At 38.8% G+C, this 17,573-nt stretch overlaps 1 protein-coding gene across 2 annotated transcripts in view; it reads left to right on the top strand.

Annotated features, from left to right (window-relative positions):
- ADAMTS10 (ADAM metallopeptidase with thrombospondin type 1 motif 10) overlaps positions 1-17,573 on the top strand; it is a 98,881-nt gene that overhangs the window by 49,518 nt on the left and 31,790 nt on the right. For both annotated transcript variants that reach the window (XM_075204674.1, XM_075204675.1), the window contains 6 exons: positions 4,558-4,704; positions 8,558-8,699; positions 11,096-11,203; positions 11,677-11,822; positions 12,213-12,276; positions 15,046-15,148. In XM_075204674.1, coding sequence (XP_075060775.1) covers positions 4,558-4,704; positions 8,558-8,699; positions 11,096-11,203; positions 11,677-11,822; positions 12,213-12,276; positions 15,046-15,148 — 710 coding nt within the window. The remainder of the gene's footprint in view (positions 1-4,557; positions 4,705-8,557; positions 8,700-11,095; positions 11,204-11,676; positions 11,823-12,212; positions 12,277-15,045; positions 15,149-17,573) is intronic.

The raw sequence follows: 17,573 nt of genomic DNA, 5'->3' as shown, positions 1-17,573 counted from the left end.
AGAGCTGGATTTGAGGACTAAAGCAGAGAGTGGAGTGTGACACCAAGACAGGAGACTGAGGAAATTGTGGTGTTATTGACAGTCACTGAGATGTGAGAGGAGGTGGTGATTCTGGCAGAAGGGAATATAATAAGCTCTGTTTTGGACATGTTGAGCTTTAGGTAGTGTTGGGAAATCCATGTGGAGATAGCTGAAAGACAGTTGGTTACACAAAACAGTACAGAATAGAGAGGTCAGGGGAAGAGATATAGATTTGGGTGTCATCAGCAAAGAGTTGGTACTGGAGGCCAAATGAGTGAATTAGTGCCTCTACAGAAGAGGTGTACAATGAAAAAAGTAAGAGGCCGAGAACAGAGCCTTGTGGGAACCCAACAGTAGTGGGAGTGGAGGGGAGGATGTGCCAGAGCTAGAAACACTAAAGTAGCGGTTCGATAGGTAGGAAATGAACCAGGAAACAAATGTGTCACGAAGACCAATGAAGTGAAGGGTGTGTAGGAGAAGAGGATAATAAACAGTATCAAAATTAGAAGAGAGATCCAGGAGAATGGGTGTGGAGAAATTACCCTTAGATTGCGGTAAGTAGATCATTGATCACTTTTGTGAGAGTAGTTTCAGTGGAATGTTGGGGGTGGATTGCAGAGAGTGGAGATTGGAATGAGAGTAGAGCAGGTAATCCAGCAGGAAGCAGAAGACACGAGCAGGAGAGCTAGGAGTCTGTAGCGGGTATGGGAACCGCCGATGAGCAGAGCAGGTAATCCAGCAGGAAACTGAAGACACGAGCAGGACACAGGAAACACCTTCAGAGACTCACAGGGAGTGAGAATCAAGATCAGGCAATGATACAAAGGCCACAGGTGCCTTAAATAGGGAGAGGTGATTGATCCACCAATTAAGTTAAAAGCAAGGTCATAAGAGTTCAGGGACCCTGCACATGCGCAGTCCTATCAAGATGGCGGACGGCCGCGGCTCAGGACAGGCACCGGCAGGAAGGAGAGAGAACCACGCACAAGAGCAGAGGCACTCACGGTCCGGTGAGTGACAGGTTTCTTTAGAATTGGTGAGATGAGCGCATGTCTAATGGTTAATGGAAATGTGCCATTGGAGAGAGACAGGTTGAAGATGTGAGCTAGAGGTGGGCATGCAGTGGAGGAGAAGAAGCGAAGAAGTTAAATATCTTGTCGAATGATGTTGAATTTGTCTTTTAAGTAGGCGGCAAAATCATGGCCTGAGGGAGGAAGGGGGTGGAGGTGGAGGTGCAGGTGCAGGTGGGCAGAGAAGTGAGTTGAAGGTGACAAAGAGACGACGTGGGTTAGAAGACTTGGTGGATGTTAGAGAATTGAAGAATGTTTGTTTGGCAATTGAAAGGGCAATGCTGTAAGATGAAAGGATGAATTTATAGTGGAGAAAACCAGGATAGAAGTGAGATTTCCACCAGTGGCACTTTGTAGTGTGGGAGTACTTCTGCAGGAAGCATGTCTGTTTGGTTTTCCATGGTTGAGGTTTGGATCGTCAGAGTCTGTATGTGGTAGCTGGAGCTACATTGTCTTAGACTGAAGTGAGTGTTTTGTTGTAGAAAGAGGCGGCCTGATTAAGGCAGGACAATGCAGTTATAGGAGAAATAAATTTTAATGAAGATGAGAAGTGGATTAGGTTAAGAGTAGTTAGGTGTTGTTGTGTACGTGTGGATTTGGGTGCAGGGAGAAAAGCATGAGGTAATGTGAGGCTGAAGGATAGGAGGTTGTGGTCGGAGAGTGGGAATGCTAAGTTGGTAAAACTAGAGATAGAGAAGTAGTGGGAGAAGACAAGGTCAAGGGAGGGTGCATCACAATGGGTGGAAGATGAAGTCCACTGGGAGAGACCAAAGGAGGAAGTAACTAAAAGAAGTTTAGTGGTAGATGAGACAGTGGGATTATCAATTGAAATGTTGATATCGCCTATATGAGAGTAGGCAGGTCAAGGGATAGGAGATAAGTGAGTTAGGCCATAAAGTTGTCAAGTAATTGGGAAACCTGAACCTTGGGGGCGATAAATCACAGCAACATGAAGGTCGAGAGAATAAAATAGATGGTAGTGTGGACTTCAAAGAAATAAAATTAGAGTGTGGATTCAGAGGGTATGACTTGAGAGATGCAACTTGGAGAGAGTAGAATGCCTGCTCCACCACCTTGTGTGTTCTGGGTCTGGGGGTAAGGCTGAGGGAGAGTCCATCATAAGAGAGTGCTGTAGGGGATGTAGTGTCAGAGACGGTAAGCCAAGTGTTTGTAACGGCAAGAAGGTTGAGGGATTTAGAAATTAATTGATCAAGAGTGCATTCAAGTTTGTTACATACAGATCTGGCATTCCATAGTGTACGGTAGAAGGGAAGAGAGGGTAGTGGAGATATGTGGATAAGGTTGGTGGTATTGCAAGTACGGGGTGGAAGGAAATGTTTGGAATAGAGAGAGGAGTGTGAGCAGAGAGTGAGGATTGTATGTAGTCCAGGGTTAGGTGAGATGTCACCAGCAGTCATGAGAAGGAGCAGGGTGAGGAAAAGGACATGCAAGGAGGATTTTTGGGTTTAAGGTTTATTTCTATTTATGTAGGCTGGTGAGTGTGGTGGGTGCAGTAGACAAAACAACTCATGTGTGCAGACTAGTGAGTGGGGAAGTAGAGAAGGAGAAATCACAATAGGGGACAGAGAAATAGGATATTTGAATTCATGTGATTGCCATTATCAGATAGATCATTCTAATTGTGGTCTCATTCATCATCAAACTCCCACTGGTTCGAAAGCCTTCCTAGCCGTATAAAAGAAAAAAAATCACATTGCCTCTGTCTACCTGTACGCAAACATTGCCTTTACTCCAAAGAAGTTCCACTCTCCCAAAACCCTCTTATATTTTAAACATTAGTGTGATTACTTGCAAACACTAGCATCTGCAATTTTAAAAAATGATTAAACAGAAATACTCCCATGAATACATCATGCAAACTATATTGCAAGACTATTGAAGTTATATGCAGTGTAATGCTGCTCTGACTTAATGGGTTAACCCTTCCCCACAGGTATGAGTAAAGTTAAACAAGGGATAGTCTAAGCGCAAAATTGTGTAAGAGAGAACACGTGTAAGAGAGAGGTAAATGAAAAAAGGTTGTCTAAGTCTTGTACTCATATATCTTAGTATTGGAATCAAGAATGCATTTGCATACATCAATTCTTGATTCCAATAATAAAATATTTGAGTATAAGTTAAATATCCTTATTTTACTCACTTCTCTCTTATACATTTGTGCACTTAGACTATCCCTTGTCTAATGTCCTGAAATAGCCTAGTCAAAACCGAGATCTCAATCTTAAAATTGCTGTCCACTAATGATCACCATCCAACCTGATGAACCTTAAACAACTTTTCCAAGAAAAATTGGCTAAAATTGCAGTGTCTAGATATTAAAAACTGATACACTTACCAATATAGAGCTATAATTGCTGCTAAAGGTGTATTAACTTTTGAGAAAATAAATAATGTTGACTGCATTTATCTCTGCATTTATACACAGTGGGCCTGATTCATTAAGGAAAGGAAAGCAAAAATGAGAGTAACTTTGCAAAACCATGTTGCATTGGAGGGGGAGGCAAGTTTAAAATGTGATGGCAGATTTATAGTAAGTGTAAGACATGTTCTAGATCACCTTTAAATTTCAATGCACAAATAAAGCAAATTTGCACCCCTTGCATTTTAACATGGTTTTGTCCAGGAGAAACCTACTAATTTTTTATGCCTTACTTTCCTTAATGAATCAGGCCCAGTATATTTCTACATATTTATAAAAGCATGTTTGTGGATGTACATATGTTTTTTTTACACATTTTTACATATAATATAATGTATAATTGTCATATGTTTTAGACAATTGCTATCCTACTTTTTTATTTAAATAATAGAACTGAAATAATTAATCTGTGTTAGTCCCATTATGCATCTCTCCCTTATTTCACCAACCTCTTTTCCCATCACTATCCTCTTCCCACTCATAATTACAATTTCCCCTCCTTAAGCTCTTTAACTCCTCTCTCATTCTTATGCCTCGCTTGTCACCCTTCCATCTTTCAATCCCTTCATCCTCCCCCTTATTTAATCATCCTCCTTCAGCATTATTCCCCTAGTATCATTCCCCCTTTCTCCCCACAATATAGCAGTCTCCCTTCTTCAGAATTCAGCCCATCACATGTGCAGAGCAGATTTTTTCTGTAGAACTGATAACATAAGTAATGCCAGAACGCTACTTAAATGATCAGTTCTGGACATGTGTAGACTTGTAATGGCAGTGTCTTAATTAACTCTTTAAATAACGCTCAAACTCACTTATGGTTCAAGCAAAATATATTATTCAGGGTAACTTATCTGCATAGAGCATAACTACTTACGTAGTTTTTTAAACATCTCTAAACTACTAATTGCTTTTGCACATTTTGTGATATTTTATTATCCACCTCTAACTGTGCAATCTTAAATCGCTGAGTGTCACAACTTTCTGGTGACAAGGGGTTAATCAAAATTTCTCAATATCTCTCTTTAGATTTGGCATGAATCATGATGGTATTGGTAATGGCTGTGGATCTCGAGGTCAAGAGACAGCCAAGCTCATGGCAGCTCACATTACTATGAAGACCAACCCATTTGTGTGGTCTGCTTGTAGTCGGGACTATATCACCAGTTTCTTAGAGTAAGTAACTTCATAAGTTTCTCCTACAATCTATTACCATTTATTTCTAGTTCTGGTCTATCTTGTCTTACAAAAATTAAAATGTTTCCTTTGTACAATTTACTTTCATAGGTTGCACTATTACGTACAAAATGTGAGATTTAGACTTACATTTTAGTAGATGACAGGGAATAGATTTAATTAATGTATTGCATAAACAAAGCTGCAAATATAGTCCCACTCTGTTTATAACCTCACATCAAAATGTACAGTATAGATTACCAAGGGAAATAATTCAATATAATGAAGAAGAATTAAGTGGATGATAAGTAAGTAGCTATTGGAGTAGTTCAATGGCAGTGAGAGACTTGCTGAAGACCCTAGTTTGGTGCCATCGCTTTGTGACTTTACACATTATTTTGTCTTCCTATACCCCAGACCCCAAAAACTTAATTGTAAGCCAGGCATGGGCTGGCAAGTTTAAGCCCAGGGGGCGCACAGGCAGCCGCATCACGTGACACGCAAAGCGGCCGCGTAATTGATGACGCGCCCGCATCGCGTATCGTGTGATACGGCCGCCTGTGCGCTGACGCGGCCGCATCGCATGTCATGTGATGTGGTCGAAGGTAATAAATAGGTAATATTGCATCCAGGGAAGGGGGGGTGCCGACCCTAACAGCGGTTGGACTGAGCGGCCCGGGGGGGGCGCTGCCCCCCGCCCAGCCCGCCCCTGTTGTAAGCTCTTTATGGCAGGAATGCTCTTCCTGACAAATTCTGTGTACATTATTGTGCAAATGTGTATGTATTATCCATATAAAAACAACACATAAAAATAAATAAGTTCTATAAGTAAACTATGTCTCATATAGAAATGCATTTGACACCACAATCCTTCCATATTAATTTGATCGAGTCTGGCATCACTACCCTGTTTTTTTGTAGACTTGTTCCACAAGTTGAGCAAAACACTTATCACCGCACCAAGCTTAACCCCTTGTTGATTCGAGAAATCTTCTCATCTCATCATTTGGGGAGGTGCTCCTACACAGTATAAACATATATACCAGAAAAGGAAGGAGAGGGGGGAATGGGATAGGGAAAGTGTGTATATAGGGCACTCTTTTAATATTTGGTGTAAAATAAGTTTCTGTTAAGAGTAATATCTTTATAAGAATACAAGAAAATACAATTAGCGAAATAATAAAAACACTAAGTGAATGAACATATTTACCAAAGACACATGGTGTACATACTGTTAAGAAGTAGTAAAAATACTACTGTGCTGTCTCACTGTGTTCTAGAAATAATGAATTAGTTACAGTGTAGCGATATCACATAAACTTCATATGTGTGATATTCTCAATATACATAGATATGTTAGTCTCGCTCAGTCATAAATCAGATATTCCATGGTATATTGGTCTGTATGAGCAATAAGACACTATGTATCTTTTTCCTACCACTGTATACATCCTATCAAAGACCTCATACTCACTCCTAGTGGTGAGTCTCAGTATTGTACTGGTGGCTGGTTATATAACTATTACAATGTGATGACATATACATTTACCACCACTCTCCTATACTCAGACATATATACGTGGGTTAGGCAATTTCTCCCAAATTAGTTAAGAGCTTTGAATAGCCCATCCAATATAATAAGGTATAGTGTTTTGGGTTTCAGTCAGTGGCTTAATATTAGGCACCCCCTAACAGATTATATCTATTTATCCTACAGTTTATCTGCTTAGAAATGTACTTTGTTGTCTATTAGGGGCCTATTAGTGTGAGTCACTTAATAATGTTGTTGCCTCTTGCAGACAGACTAAAGTAATATACAGCGTGACCCCGCTAGACTAATAGAGAAGAGTGCTATAGTAGACTAAATGCATTATGTTGATCTAGTATTGTCAAGTATAGCACTCAGTTTGCACTCAGTATCTTAATATAAGGCACCACCTAATAGAATCTGTCCATTTCTCATGCAGTTAGTCTGCTGTTAGATGTGCTCTGTTCTCTATCTTAAGCCTGTTGTCAGCTGGGCTGGAGAGTCATTATAGCGTGAGTCGCTTGATATTTTTACTGTCGCTTTCAGACTATCTATAGCTATTGATAAAATAGTAAACATCAGTGAGCTCAGCTAACGCCAACGCGCGTTTCGCTAAGAGCTTTATTGATGAAGCTATTAGCCAAACAGCATTGCATCCGTGTTTTTTTTTACTCTCTAACTAAATGGATAGATCAGGGTTGATCAGTAAATATAGCTTATTTAGAATTTAGCAAAACATTTGGTTAAAGGACAGGGGACATAGGGACATAGAGTTAGACACATTTTATGTGTAAACCCAAGACATACAATGTGTCTAAAATAAAAAAGATGTATTTAGGTATGTATGGAAAACTACTCATATTACATTAAATGTGTCTGCTAAATGAAGATACTTTTAAGTGTTTCATATGCTTTGTGTATAATATGCTTTAAATGTATCATCATGTGGTTGAGTGCCAGTCATCACAGTCAAGTTGATGATGATGACCGGTGTTTTAATGATGAAAAGTAAAAGATCTAAATCAATCATTAAAAGCAAAAAACGGGGTACCCCACCCCCAAAAATGTGCTACCATCTTAGCCTGGTAGGGTAAAGGAAACTTCTGGATGGGGTCCCTCTGAAATTGCCACTATCAGAATTAGGCTATGACAGGCTGGGCTGGTGACACTATGACAGTGAAACCTGCAGCATGGGGTCCCCCTGTCATAATATCACTCAACCCCAGCCTGTTCAGCAGGGAACTGAATTTCCTAGGGAAATAGAGCAAATCAGCCTCTTACAAATGTTTTATATATTTTAAATCCCATTGGTTTATAAGCTGAACAATTGAAGAGAATACCCCACAGATTTAGATGACTAATAAATGGGTAATAGAGGGTGTGATGATCATCATCAGCGCATCATTTTCACCAGGGGTAATTCCACCTCTTTCCGCATCTCTAAGCGTAAACAGTAGTAACTCTAAGATGCACTTACGAATTTTTCATGTTCATGGAAATATGTATTGCACACAAAAAACAGACTTGTGCCCATTCGCTCTAAAGGAGGCCCAGAGCGTTATAGTTATTTAATGGTGTTGAAGGACTGATAACCAGTGGAGTTCTTCAAGGATCACTGCTGGCTCCTGTTTTGTTTAATGTAATTATTAGTGATATTACTTGTGGTCTGCATGGAATCTTTTGCATATGATTTGTAACAGGGCTAGTATTCTAGAATGGGTAAAACAAATGAATAGTGATTTAGAGAAAATAGAGGCTTGGCCTAAACTGTGGAATTCTAAATGCAATACAACAAAATGTCAAATAATGTATACATGACGCAAAAGTCTACAAGCAAGTTTCAGATGATATGAAGACAATTAAGCAGTATAGTTCAGCATTGGACTACTATAGTGTAGTCCAGCCAGTAGAATACTTGGTTGCTTAGGAAAGAGAAGGGCTAGTAAAATGTGCATGGACTACATAGTGCGAAGCATATCAGGAAAGACATTAAGAGCTAAAAATGTACAGGGTAGACAAGAGAAGGAGCAGAGCTGATATAAACATCAATGTCATCAAATGATTGAATGGTAGGAAATGTGTAGTTCATTCATTCTTTTTATAATTAATTGAATATGTACTTGGCATTCGAAGTTCCAGCGCAGGTCCTATATATTCTGTATCATCAATAATAATGGGTGAAATTTCCTTCTAATGTTGTAAATACACCGGAAAGCTTTATGTTGGTGCAGTTCCACTGTAATTAGAACATGGAGATGTTCTCTTGGCATTTTATGCTTTGTACATAGACACATATAATGAAACCTTCTCTCCCTCTGTCCACAGTTCAGGACTGGGCCTCTGTTTGAACAATGCTCCCCCACGGCAGGATTTTATTTATCCCACACAAGCTCCAGGACAGGCCTACGATGCAGATGATCAATGTCGTTTCCAGCATGGAATTAAATCCCGCCAGTGTAAATACGGGGTAGAGTCCTTTCCTATATTGTCTTGCCAATTTAGGGAACTGGAATTTAGTGCTGACATTTAAATCTTTTGTTAACAGATCATAGCATTTTCTATCTGAATGATTTTAAAAAATTAAATAGATTTTTTCATTAAACACATATTGTGTTATGTACAGTACAACAATAACCAACTTTTTTCATGACTGTTGTAATGGGAGGGGGGCTGGGCTGTCATTTGACTCTGTATTATTTAAAACTTTATTTCATTGCTTAATTCTGACTTAACTTGCTCTTTGTCGTTACTGTGTTTGGTAATTGTTCTACATGTTGACCTGTCTCCTACACACACTGGACATATCTGCAAATGTAAGTCATGAACAATACTCAGGTTGTGTCTCATTGATGCCTAGGCTAATATATTGTATTCTGATTTAGTGCACAAAATGGATATCTCCACTATGTGCAGGTGACAGGCAAACTTTAATAATTTTGGTATCATTGTATGATTTTTCTGTAATTTCTATTGCATGAAAATTGATAATAGCTCACTCTGCCCTTATTCCTGGGTGGAGCAAAGTAAAAGTTAAAGCTGGCAACACACTGTCCAGTGCTGGCATTCAGCCTCAGCGATGAGTGACAGGCTCATCTTCCAAATTATCCAATTATGTTGGTGGCCAAATTGGACAGATCCTCACTCAGGCTGAGCAAGCAGGTCACATTAGGACCAATTAGTGTGATCAACAGCTGGCCGAGCGGGTTTTTGACCATGTCTAAAAATGACCCAGGTGCTTTGTTGATGCTAATGTATGTGTGGCCTTTATATGACTTTGTAAAATCACATTTACAATATAGTATATTATAATGAGTTAAAGCATATAAAAAAATATCTCCTCACTTTTAATCGAGAGTTTGAAGAGCTTTTACTAACACATCTATATCAAAGTCTCCCTGCACCAAATGGTGCAATGTTTCCATTGAGCGCTTCCATAGATGTACATTTAGTTTCTACCAAGCACTAAAGCTTCTGAACATTGCAGGCAATTTACAAAATGAAGCCAAGTATAGAGAAGTGACCACTTGTTAGAAAGTGTGTGTGTGTTTACAGGTTCATTCAGTTACATTATTTTTGGACTGTCAGGGGGGTATTCAATTGTCAGCGGGTGTCAGTGTCAAACAGCTTTTAATAGGTTTTAAAATGCACTTTTAAAATAACACCCATGTGTACGGAGCCTTATGGTTGAAAGTTCGTTCACACCTACACGCTCCTTTCATTTGCCTAAAAAGTGTATTAATAATAAGATGAATACTTTCCTATGGTCTTGTTACCATCATTGCACTCTTAAAAATGTTACAACTTGGCACATCCTAATTTTCATATGTTAACACGTGCAACCAGTATAATAGATTGTATTGGTAAAGGTTCATGGAAGATGCACTAGAATATGTTTAAAATTGGCTTTTTTTTATACATTTTTATGCATTTTATTAAGTTTCCCAGCACCTTTGTCATAACAAGCAATGAGAGCAAGATTTAATATCAGCATCAGTCAAACTCCAATATGAACTATTTTGCAGAGAGCTGCAACATTAATGTAACAATGTAAAACAGTAACCTAGTCTTTACCTGTCTGACAAGTCCTAATGTAGTGAATAGAGAAGTGAGAAGGATTTGAAACCAAATTGATACACTCCAGCTGAAATCTCCAGCTCACCAAAGAGTAAGAAATAAGTCTAATATATTCTTCTTTGTTTTACCAAAAGCCAGCAGAAAAGTTAAATACTAATGAACTAGTGAGCGCCATGCAGATTATATTGCTGATCATTGTTGGCTTGCTGTGCACTCACTCTAGTATAGAAATCCCAGCATTGCCACCAAGATAGCTGCACATGACATTAGAAAATTTAAATATTTACAATGGAGAACACCCTTAACCTATTCTATCAAAAACATAGAAATTCAAAGTCCTAAAATTAAATAGATATTCCCAACACAGAGTTTGAGTTTAAGGATGGGGACTTTTTTTGTAATCAGCCAGGCAGCATTGAAATCATGGAGACAAGGGAGTACTAGATTCAGGGAGACCAGATTCCACCCTGATGTATATTAGACAATGTAGAACTTCCTCTCTTCTGTACATTATTCAGAATTCTCTATTTGCTGCTGGAGTACGGTGAGGACAAGTAGGACATTCCCTGAATGAATTCCTGCAGCAGATATCACTTGCAATAGCTACCACTGTGTATCTGCCATAGATGACCCAAGTAAACGGGCCAAGAAACCTGTTTAGAGTGATAAAATAAACAATTTAAGAAAAAAGTTTGTGGAGCCCCCAAGAGAGCAGAGTCATCTGGACTAATTCTCTCTTTGCCTTCCCTAAAATCCAGCCATTTAATGAAGTGTATTTTCTGTTTGCAGGAAGTTTGCAGTGAATTGTGGTGTTTAAGCAAAACCAGTCGTTGCATCACTAACAGCATCCCAGCTGCTGAGGGCACTATCTGCCAGACAAACACCATTGAAAAGGGGGTAAGTAATGCTATCCAAATAAAGTAACTTTCAAAACCATAGTTCATGTTGATGAGAAAGTAACTCCCTATAGTAGACTGACAATATATGGATATATGTGATTAAGAACCTTCTGGATTTTGACACTGAAATTTTGTATCTTCTTTTAATTTCCTATAGTTTAGACTAGAGTTACCCGGTTAACAGGATTAGTAATAGGAAGTAACAGGTGGCACCTTAAAGGATGCATACAGTGACTTTTTCAAGTTGAGCAAAATTTAAGTTGTCCTGGCTTTTGATTTTAAAAATATGATCATCTACATATAACAATTGGATAAAAGGAATATAGGTCAAGATTTGTATGTTTCTATTCCAAGGATTTAAACCAAATACAAGATAATATAGCAAAGGACAGGGATTAGAGACCATAACATTTACGGGATACATGACTTGGACAAGAGGACAATCCTGTAACGACTATGCTCTCTCCTCAGTGGTGTTATAAGAGGGAATGTGTTCCATTTGGGACACGTCCCGAGGGTGTGGATGGAGCTTGGGGGCCCTGGTCTTCATGGGGAGAGTGCAGCAGGACCTGTGGAGGGGGAGTATCTTCCTCTATTCGCCACTGTGACAGCCCTAGGTAAGTCATATCAGCTTCAGATATTATCTATATTGTATATAAAGTTATCCTCTTGTTATACATTGATATACCTCCATAGGAAATTACTTTACCAGAAATTTTGTTTGGAACCAAGTCCCTAAGATATCAGGGGGTAAACGTATTGATCTGTGTTTCTGGCAAAATGCCAATATTCTGCAATATTGCCAGGCAAAGTTAAAACGGCTTTGACTTTAAACAAACTGCTTCTTTAAATTTGCCCGGCAAAGTCACTGAATAGCGGCAATTTGCCAGAAGCGCAGATTAATACATTTACCCCCAGAATTGGAAATATATTAGTTATTACTTGCTTATTACTAATATAATTGGGAAAAACATAATTATGTCTTCCAACTCTACATTGGATTTCAGGCCAACTATTGGAGGAAAATATTGCTTGGGAGAGAGGAGGAGATACCGGTCATGCAATATTGATGTGAGTATGGTAGAATAAATTCAGATGCATACAAAATGGGCTCACTCCAATACACACATAGATGGTACACGCATTAATTCTTGAACATTTATGAACATTTTTTATTATTTAATAAGATTATGGCCTTATATCTAACATGCTGTCATTTGTTCAATTTAAAAAACAAGAAAATCATATGAAAAACTCAATACATCATACAGCAATAATATCAAATTCACTTTGTGTTTTGTCCTTCAGAATGCAGCGTGGTACATTTTGGTCCATCAGCAGACATTTATTATATCTAATACATTTCTAGACAAAACAGGAAAGTTATGTTTACATTTTGTGCATACAGATCTGTCTATGTAAAATATAGATGTACCACAGACCTTGTAAACATTTAGGAGCAGCACCTCTAGATGACAATAGGAGAATATTTCAAGCTGTTTTCAATAAACATTTTTTTATTACTCCTGACCTTTCATCTTCTTTGTGCTTGCCACACATATCTACAGCAGCTCTAAAATGTGTCTTCAACAACTGAATTTATTTTATTTGGTAAGTTACTTGTAAAGTGCTCCTTATACACTGGACTCCAACAATCAAATGGAGACAACTATACAACTAGCTTCCTTCTTGTTGCTTTCAGTCAATAAGCTGTCATTAAACCAGGAGCCTAATTAACTCTCCAGCACAAACTCTAGAAAATGAGTAAGCAGTAGAGTGTAAGTGCTACCAAAATTGAGCATCTGGCCTATGTACTATCAATTAGAATGCATGCCTGCATTGTATTCTAGCTGTAAAAATTGAGGTCTGCATTGTATATTAGCCATCAATATGGAAATCTGAATTTTATATTTTTTCATCAGAATGGAGATGTGTATTTTATAATATCTATTAAATAGAGGTTATATTTGCCATCAGAGCGAGTATCTCCTTTATTATTTTGTAACCAGATTGGGTCCTAAATTGTATGCTATCCATCAAAATGGGGTATACTTGGCAAATTTACCAGAACTATGAGCTCTGTATTGTGTCCTGGCCCCTGGAATAAGTGTCTGTATTGGATATTACCATTCAGAATTTGGTCTGTGTTCTATACATGCCACAAAAATCGAGTCTTGCCACCCAAACAGGCTCTGTTTTGTAGACATGTTCCTAGAATGGTTCTACATTTTATACTAGTTAATACATTGGCCCTGTATTTTTCGATCACATTGGCATACCTCTAAACTTTGGACTGCCAGGAATGGGACAGAGAGCAAGGCCATGTCGCAGTGGGGGTGTGGAAACATCTCAAAGGGGCCATGGCCAACCAGGGGGCGTACCTAGCACTTTTTTTTATCCTCCTTCTCCTTCCTCTCAACCCCCATTTATTGCGTGCAACCCCCATTCATTGCTGATCTGCTATGCATTATTTAGAGAAAAAAAGGAATGCTGGAAATTGTTTTTCAGTATACCTTTCTAATATGTTTCAAGTTATGTAACTTAATTACTTAGAGGAGTAGGGATATTTCAATGTGCTGCTGTTGTCACACATAGGGTCAGATTCAATTCAGCACAAGGTAATGAGATGTGTCTCCGGAACAGTCCGCAAATTTTTACAGAAATGTTTGCCAATTTTTTTTCATGTTCCATAGTAGTGCACAGAAAAATGAGCTGAAGTTTCTTGCCGGCAATTGGTGCTTCTGAACATTGAAGCGATGTTCAGCGGCACCTCGCAGAGAATTGAATTTGCCCCATAGTATTTGCTTTAACTCTAGATGATTTGTATGTCTCTTGTTCTGGAGACACTATCATTTACATTGCCTATCCCAGCTGGTATCAATTAATTTATTAATTGTAGTATAGTCCAATCGAAAACTTGCACTGTACCACAGTCACACGCTCACATGGACCTGAATCTGTGCGGAGGAACCCTCAGGGTGATAACATGGTGCATAAATTCCTCTGCACACCAAATAGGTTTATATTGCTTTTTTACAAGCTTTTTTTCTTGCTAGCTTTAGGTCTGATCACATAGACCCTCACTTTTGGAACTACCCTCTCCACAAGTAACTGTTTCTAGGACTTTCATTTATGTTCATCAGCTATTCTAAGTCACTCCCACCCTTGTGCCTTTTTTAGTCTAATTTACCCTATACTACCTGCTTGCTTCAGAACTAAATCGATAAGCACTGTCCTCAAAATGGGTTTTACCTCTCACCAATATGCACTTTATAACTCCCCTCATCAATGATTCCTGGCTAGTTGTCCATAACCAAAGTCAAATAAGGCAGAAAGCCATTCAACACTCTGTTATTAGCGTTACTTCTGCCAGTTACACAAATTTTGTCAACATCACCCCAGATACAGTACAGACCACTGTCTAGGATACTCACTAATCAGTAATCAGAGGTGAGTTATCAGCTTTACCTCTCACTTTTTTTTGGAACAGTCGCATAAGCTACACCAAAAGCGATGATTTTCTGACAAAATTTAAACAAATTGTGGACCATTATGACCCCAAATATATTTATAGAGTGTGAGTATGTATGTGTATATCACAACCAGCCAGTGTGTATATGTCAACCAGCCAGACATTAATTAACTTAAATGCATTCACATTTAATAAGTAGACCAATGTTCCCCCCAGTCAGTGCTAACATAACAAATATAATGATATTAATATTAAAAAATACATAGTTGTTAGTACAAACAAAAATGTTGTTTTGTTTATCTATAATTATTCTAAACTGTTAACTGTGATAAACAAGAAATTGAATAACTAAATTTAACTTTTTTAAGGAGTGTCCAGCTGGGTCACATGACTTCCGGGAGATGCAATGTGCAGAATTTGACAATGTAGCATTTCGGGGGAAATACTATTCCTGGAAAAGTTACAAAGGAGGTAAGTATCTCCAGTAGGGTAATGGTCTGTGCCCTGCCAAAAAATATGAAAATCAACCATTATTTGAGCACAAAAATAGTCAAGATACACTAAACAATATTCACCAAAAACAACATATCTGTCTGTATGTGTATATATATATATATATATAAAAGAAGTTTGTTTGTTTGATTATTTGTTGGCGAATATCTTCCTCAGCTCTCAACGTAAAGCTGAAAAATCTTACATAGTTATTTAGTGTCGACAACGCCACAATGCAAAAAGCGACAGAGCTATATTGAAAACATAATTTTTTGGTTGGAAACAATTGTTTGACTTAGCAGGAAACCTTGCGACCACACAACATAACGACAACACGACAAAGCAACAAATCTTATTTTCTAAATAGCATTTTTGGTCTATTTACCAAATAATTGGCTAATACACAAAAACTCCTACACATTATAAATCTTGCGCAATGCCGGGTGACCCTGCAAGTATTTTATATATATATATATATATATATATATATATATATATATATATATATATATATATAGCTCAGTAATCTGTGTTGCACAATCATGAATAAAAATAGTAAATTTGTCAGGGCAGATAGGATGACACATATAAAACAAAACAAAATGTTTCCATACAAAAAGTATGGACAAAAAGGACATTTTAATGCAATACTTTTTTTTGCTGTTGTCTAGTACAAAAAGAGAATCTTGACAGGAAAGACTTTTAACAAAGGTGACATCTTAAGTTAATTTTACTAATTTATTTCTTCTTAGTCGTTGTGATAGAATAAACCCCATATAATAACAGAGGAGTTAGATTAGCATTCCATTGCACAATATAGTTTGTAGTATTCTAATTTATAATAGAGAGAGGGAGAGAGTGGGTGTGTGTGTAACTTGTGTCTGTATGACGTTGTACCACTATTTAATTCACTTTATATTCTATTTTAATTTGATACATAATCATTATGCAAAACTGCAAAAATGCAAATGGTGTTTTCCCCCCTTTTGTGATTTTATGGCCCCTTGTTATGTGATTGCTTCCAGGACCCGAGAGCCCGCTTTAGCCCAGATGCTATTTCCCCTTCACTAACTTGCAAATGGCTGGTGTAGAGGTGACAGCAAGCATTCCCCTTAGGCTGTGCATGCAGCACTGGTTTCAGTTGATACTGTGTGTACAGACTAAGAGGTGTGTGATCCTGCATGTACCCCCAACCGCCTACAGTCCAGCTCAGTGTGGCTATTAATGGGTCGATGGGGTCAGTAACCAATCTGCCCAGGGCCGTCTTTCCCATTGGGCACAATGGGAAGGTGCCCGGGGGCCCTGCAGCCCAGGGGGGCCCGTCGGAGACAGCAAAAAAAAAAAAAAAAAACCTGGAAAAAAAAAGACAATTCTTACCTTGCGGTCAGCTGGCGATCCGGCTCCCTCCATGGTCTCCTCCTCCGTATGGCGCTCGTCATCACGCCCGCCCGAAATCCATTGCGGAGCGCGACGGAGGAGGAGACCAGGGAGGGAGCCGGATCGCCAGCTGACTGCAGGGTAAGTATTGTCTTTTTTTTTTTCCCAGGTTTTTTTTTTTTGCTGCCTCCGACGGCCCCCCTGGGCTGCAGGCCCCATATATATAATCATTTTTTTTTTTTTTGTATATATAGGGGCCCCGGTGCATTGCTGTGCCCGGGGGCCCAAGATGTTCTTAAGAGGGCCCTGAATCTGCCCCACCATTATTGCCACCATCATCACTAATATGTACATGCTTCCCTCTCAGGGACCTTGTTTGTGAACATTCCTGCATCAGAAAGCTCATAAGTTAGGTTGTTAAGATGGCTGTCATTCTGCTGCCTCTGCTGAAAGGAGCCAGCTGGATAGGGATGTTCCTTGTTATTTTCCCTAGGTAAGGGCTATGGCTCTGTAATGGTATAACTTATTTAAGACATAAATTAGGTTCAGTAAATCTCCAATAGCCACATTTGTGCTGAAAGCATGCGTGTAACATTTCTTACCACACGTGACTGACCCTTACTGTGTCACATACAATCAGTAAGCTGTGCAAAAATATACTTCCAAGCTTTCCATTAGTTACTGCATCATGAATACTTGTGAATGTTCATAACAACATTTTTCTGCACTGACAGCAAAAGTGAACAGCCGACAACAACTGGACAATGAAGTTAAATGTAACCTTGCTTTATCAAGTATTCTGCATCTGCCCTTCTCCCCTACAAAAATAGTGTTCTGTGTTCTTTCTCTTTTCACACCCATCTGTCATGCCCCCCTCCTGGATTCACCCAGCCAGTGTTCTGAACACACCACCCCCTCCTCTTACAGCCTTGCTGGGGAATTTTTCCCCTGGGAGATTCCACACATTGATTCTAATGTGAAAGATTTAGCTAAAATGCTCAACTCAGCGCATTCCTGCAGGGAGAGT

The sequence above is a fragment of the Mixophyes fleayi genome, chromosome 1 (assembly GCF_038048845.1).
Source record: "Mixophyes fleayi isolate aMixFle1 chromosome 1, aMixFle1.hap1, whole genome shotgun sequence".
NCBI classification, from domain to species: Eukaryota; Metazoa; Chordata; class Amphibia; order Anura; family Limnodynastidae; genus Mixophyes; species Mixophyes fleayi.
Note: the sequence above shows the minus strand (reverse complement) of the source record. Positions and strands in the feature narration are given on the sequence as shown.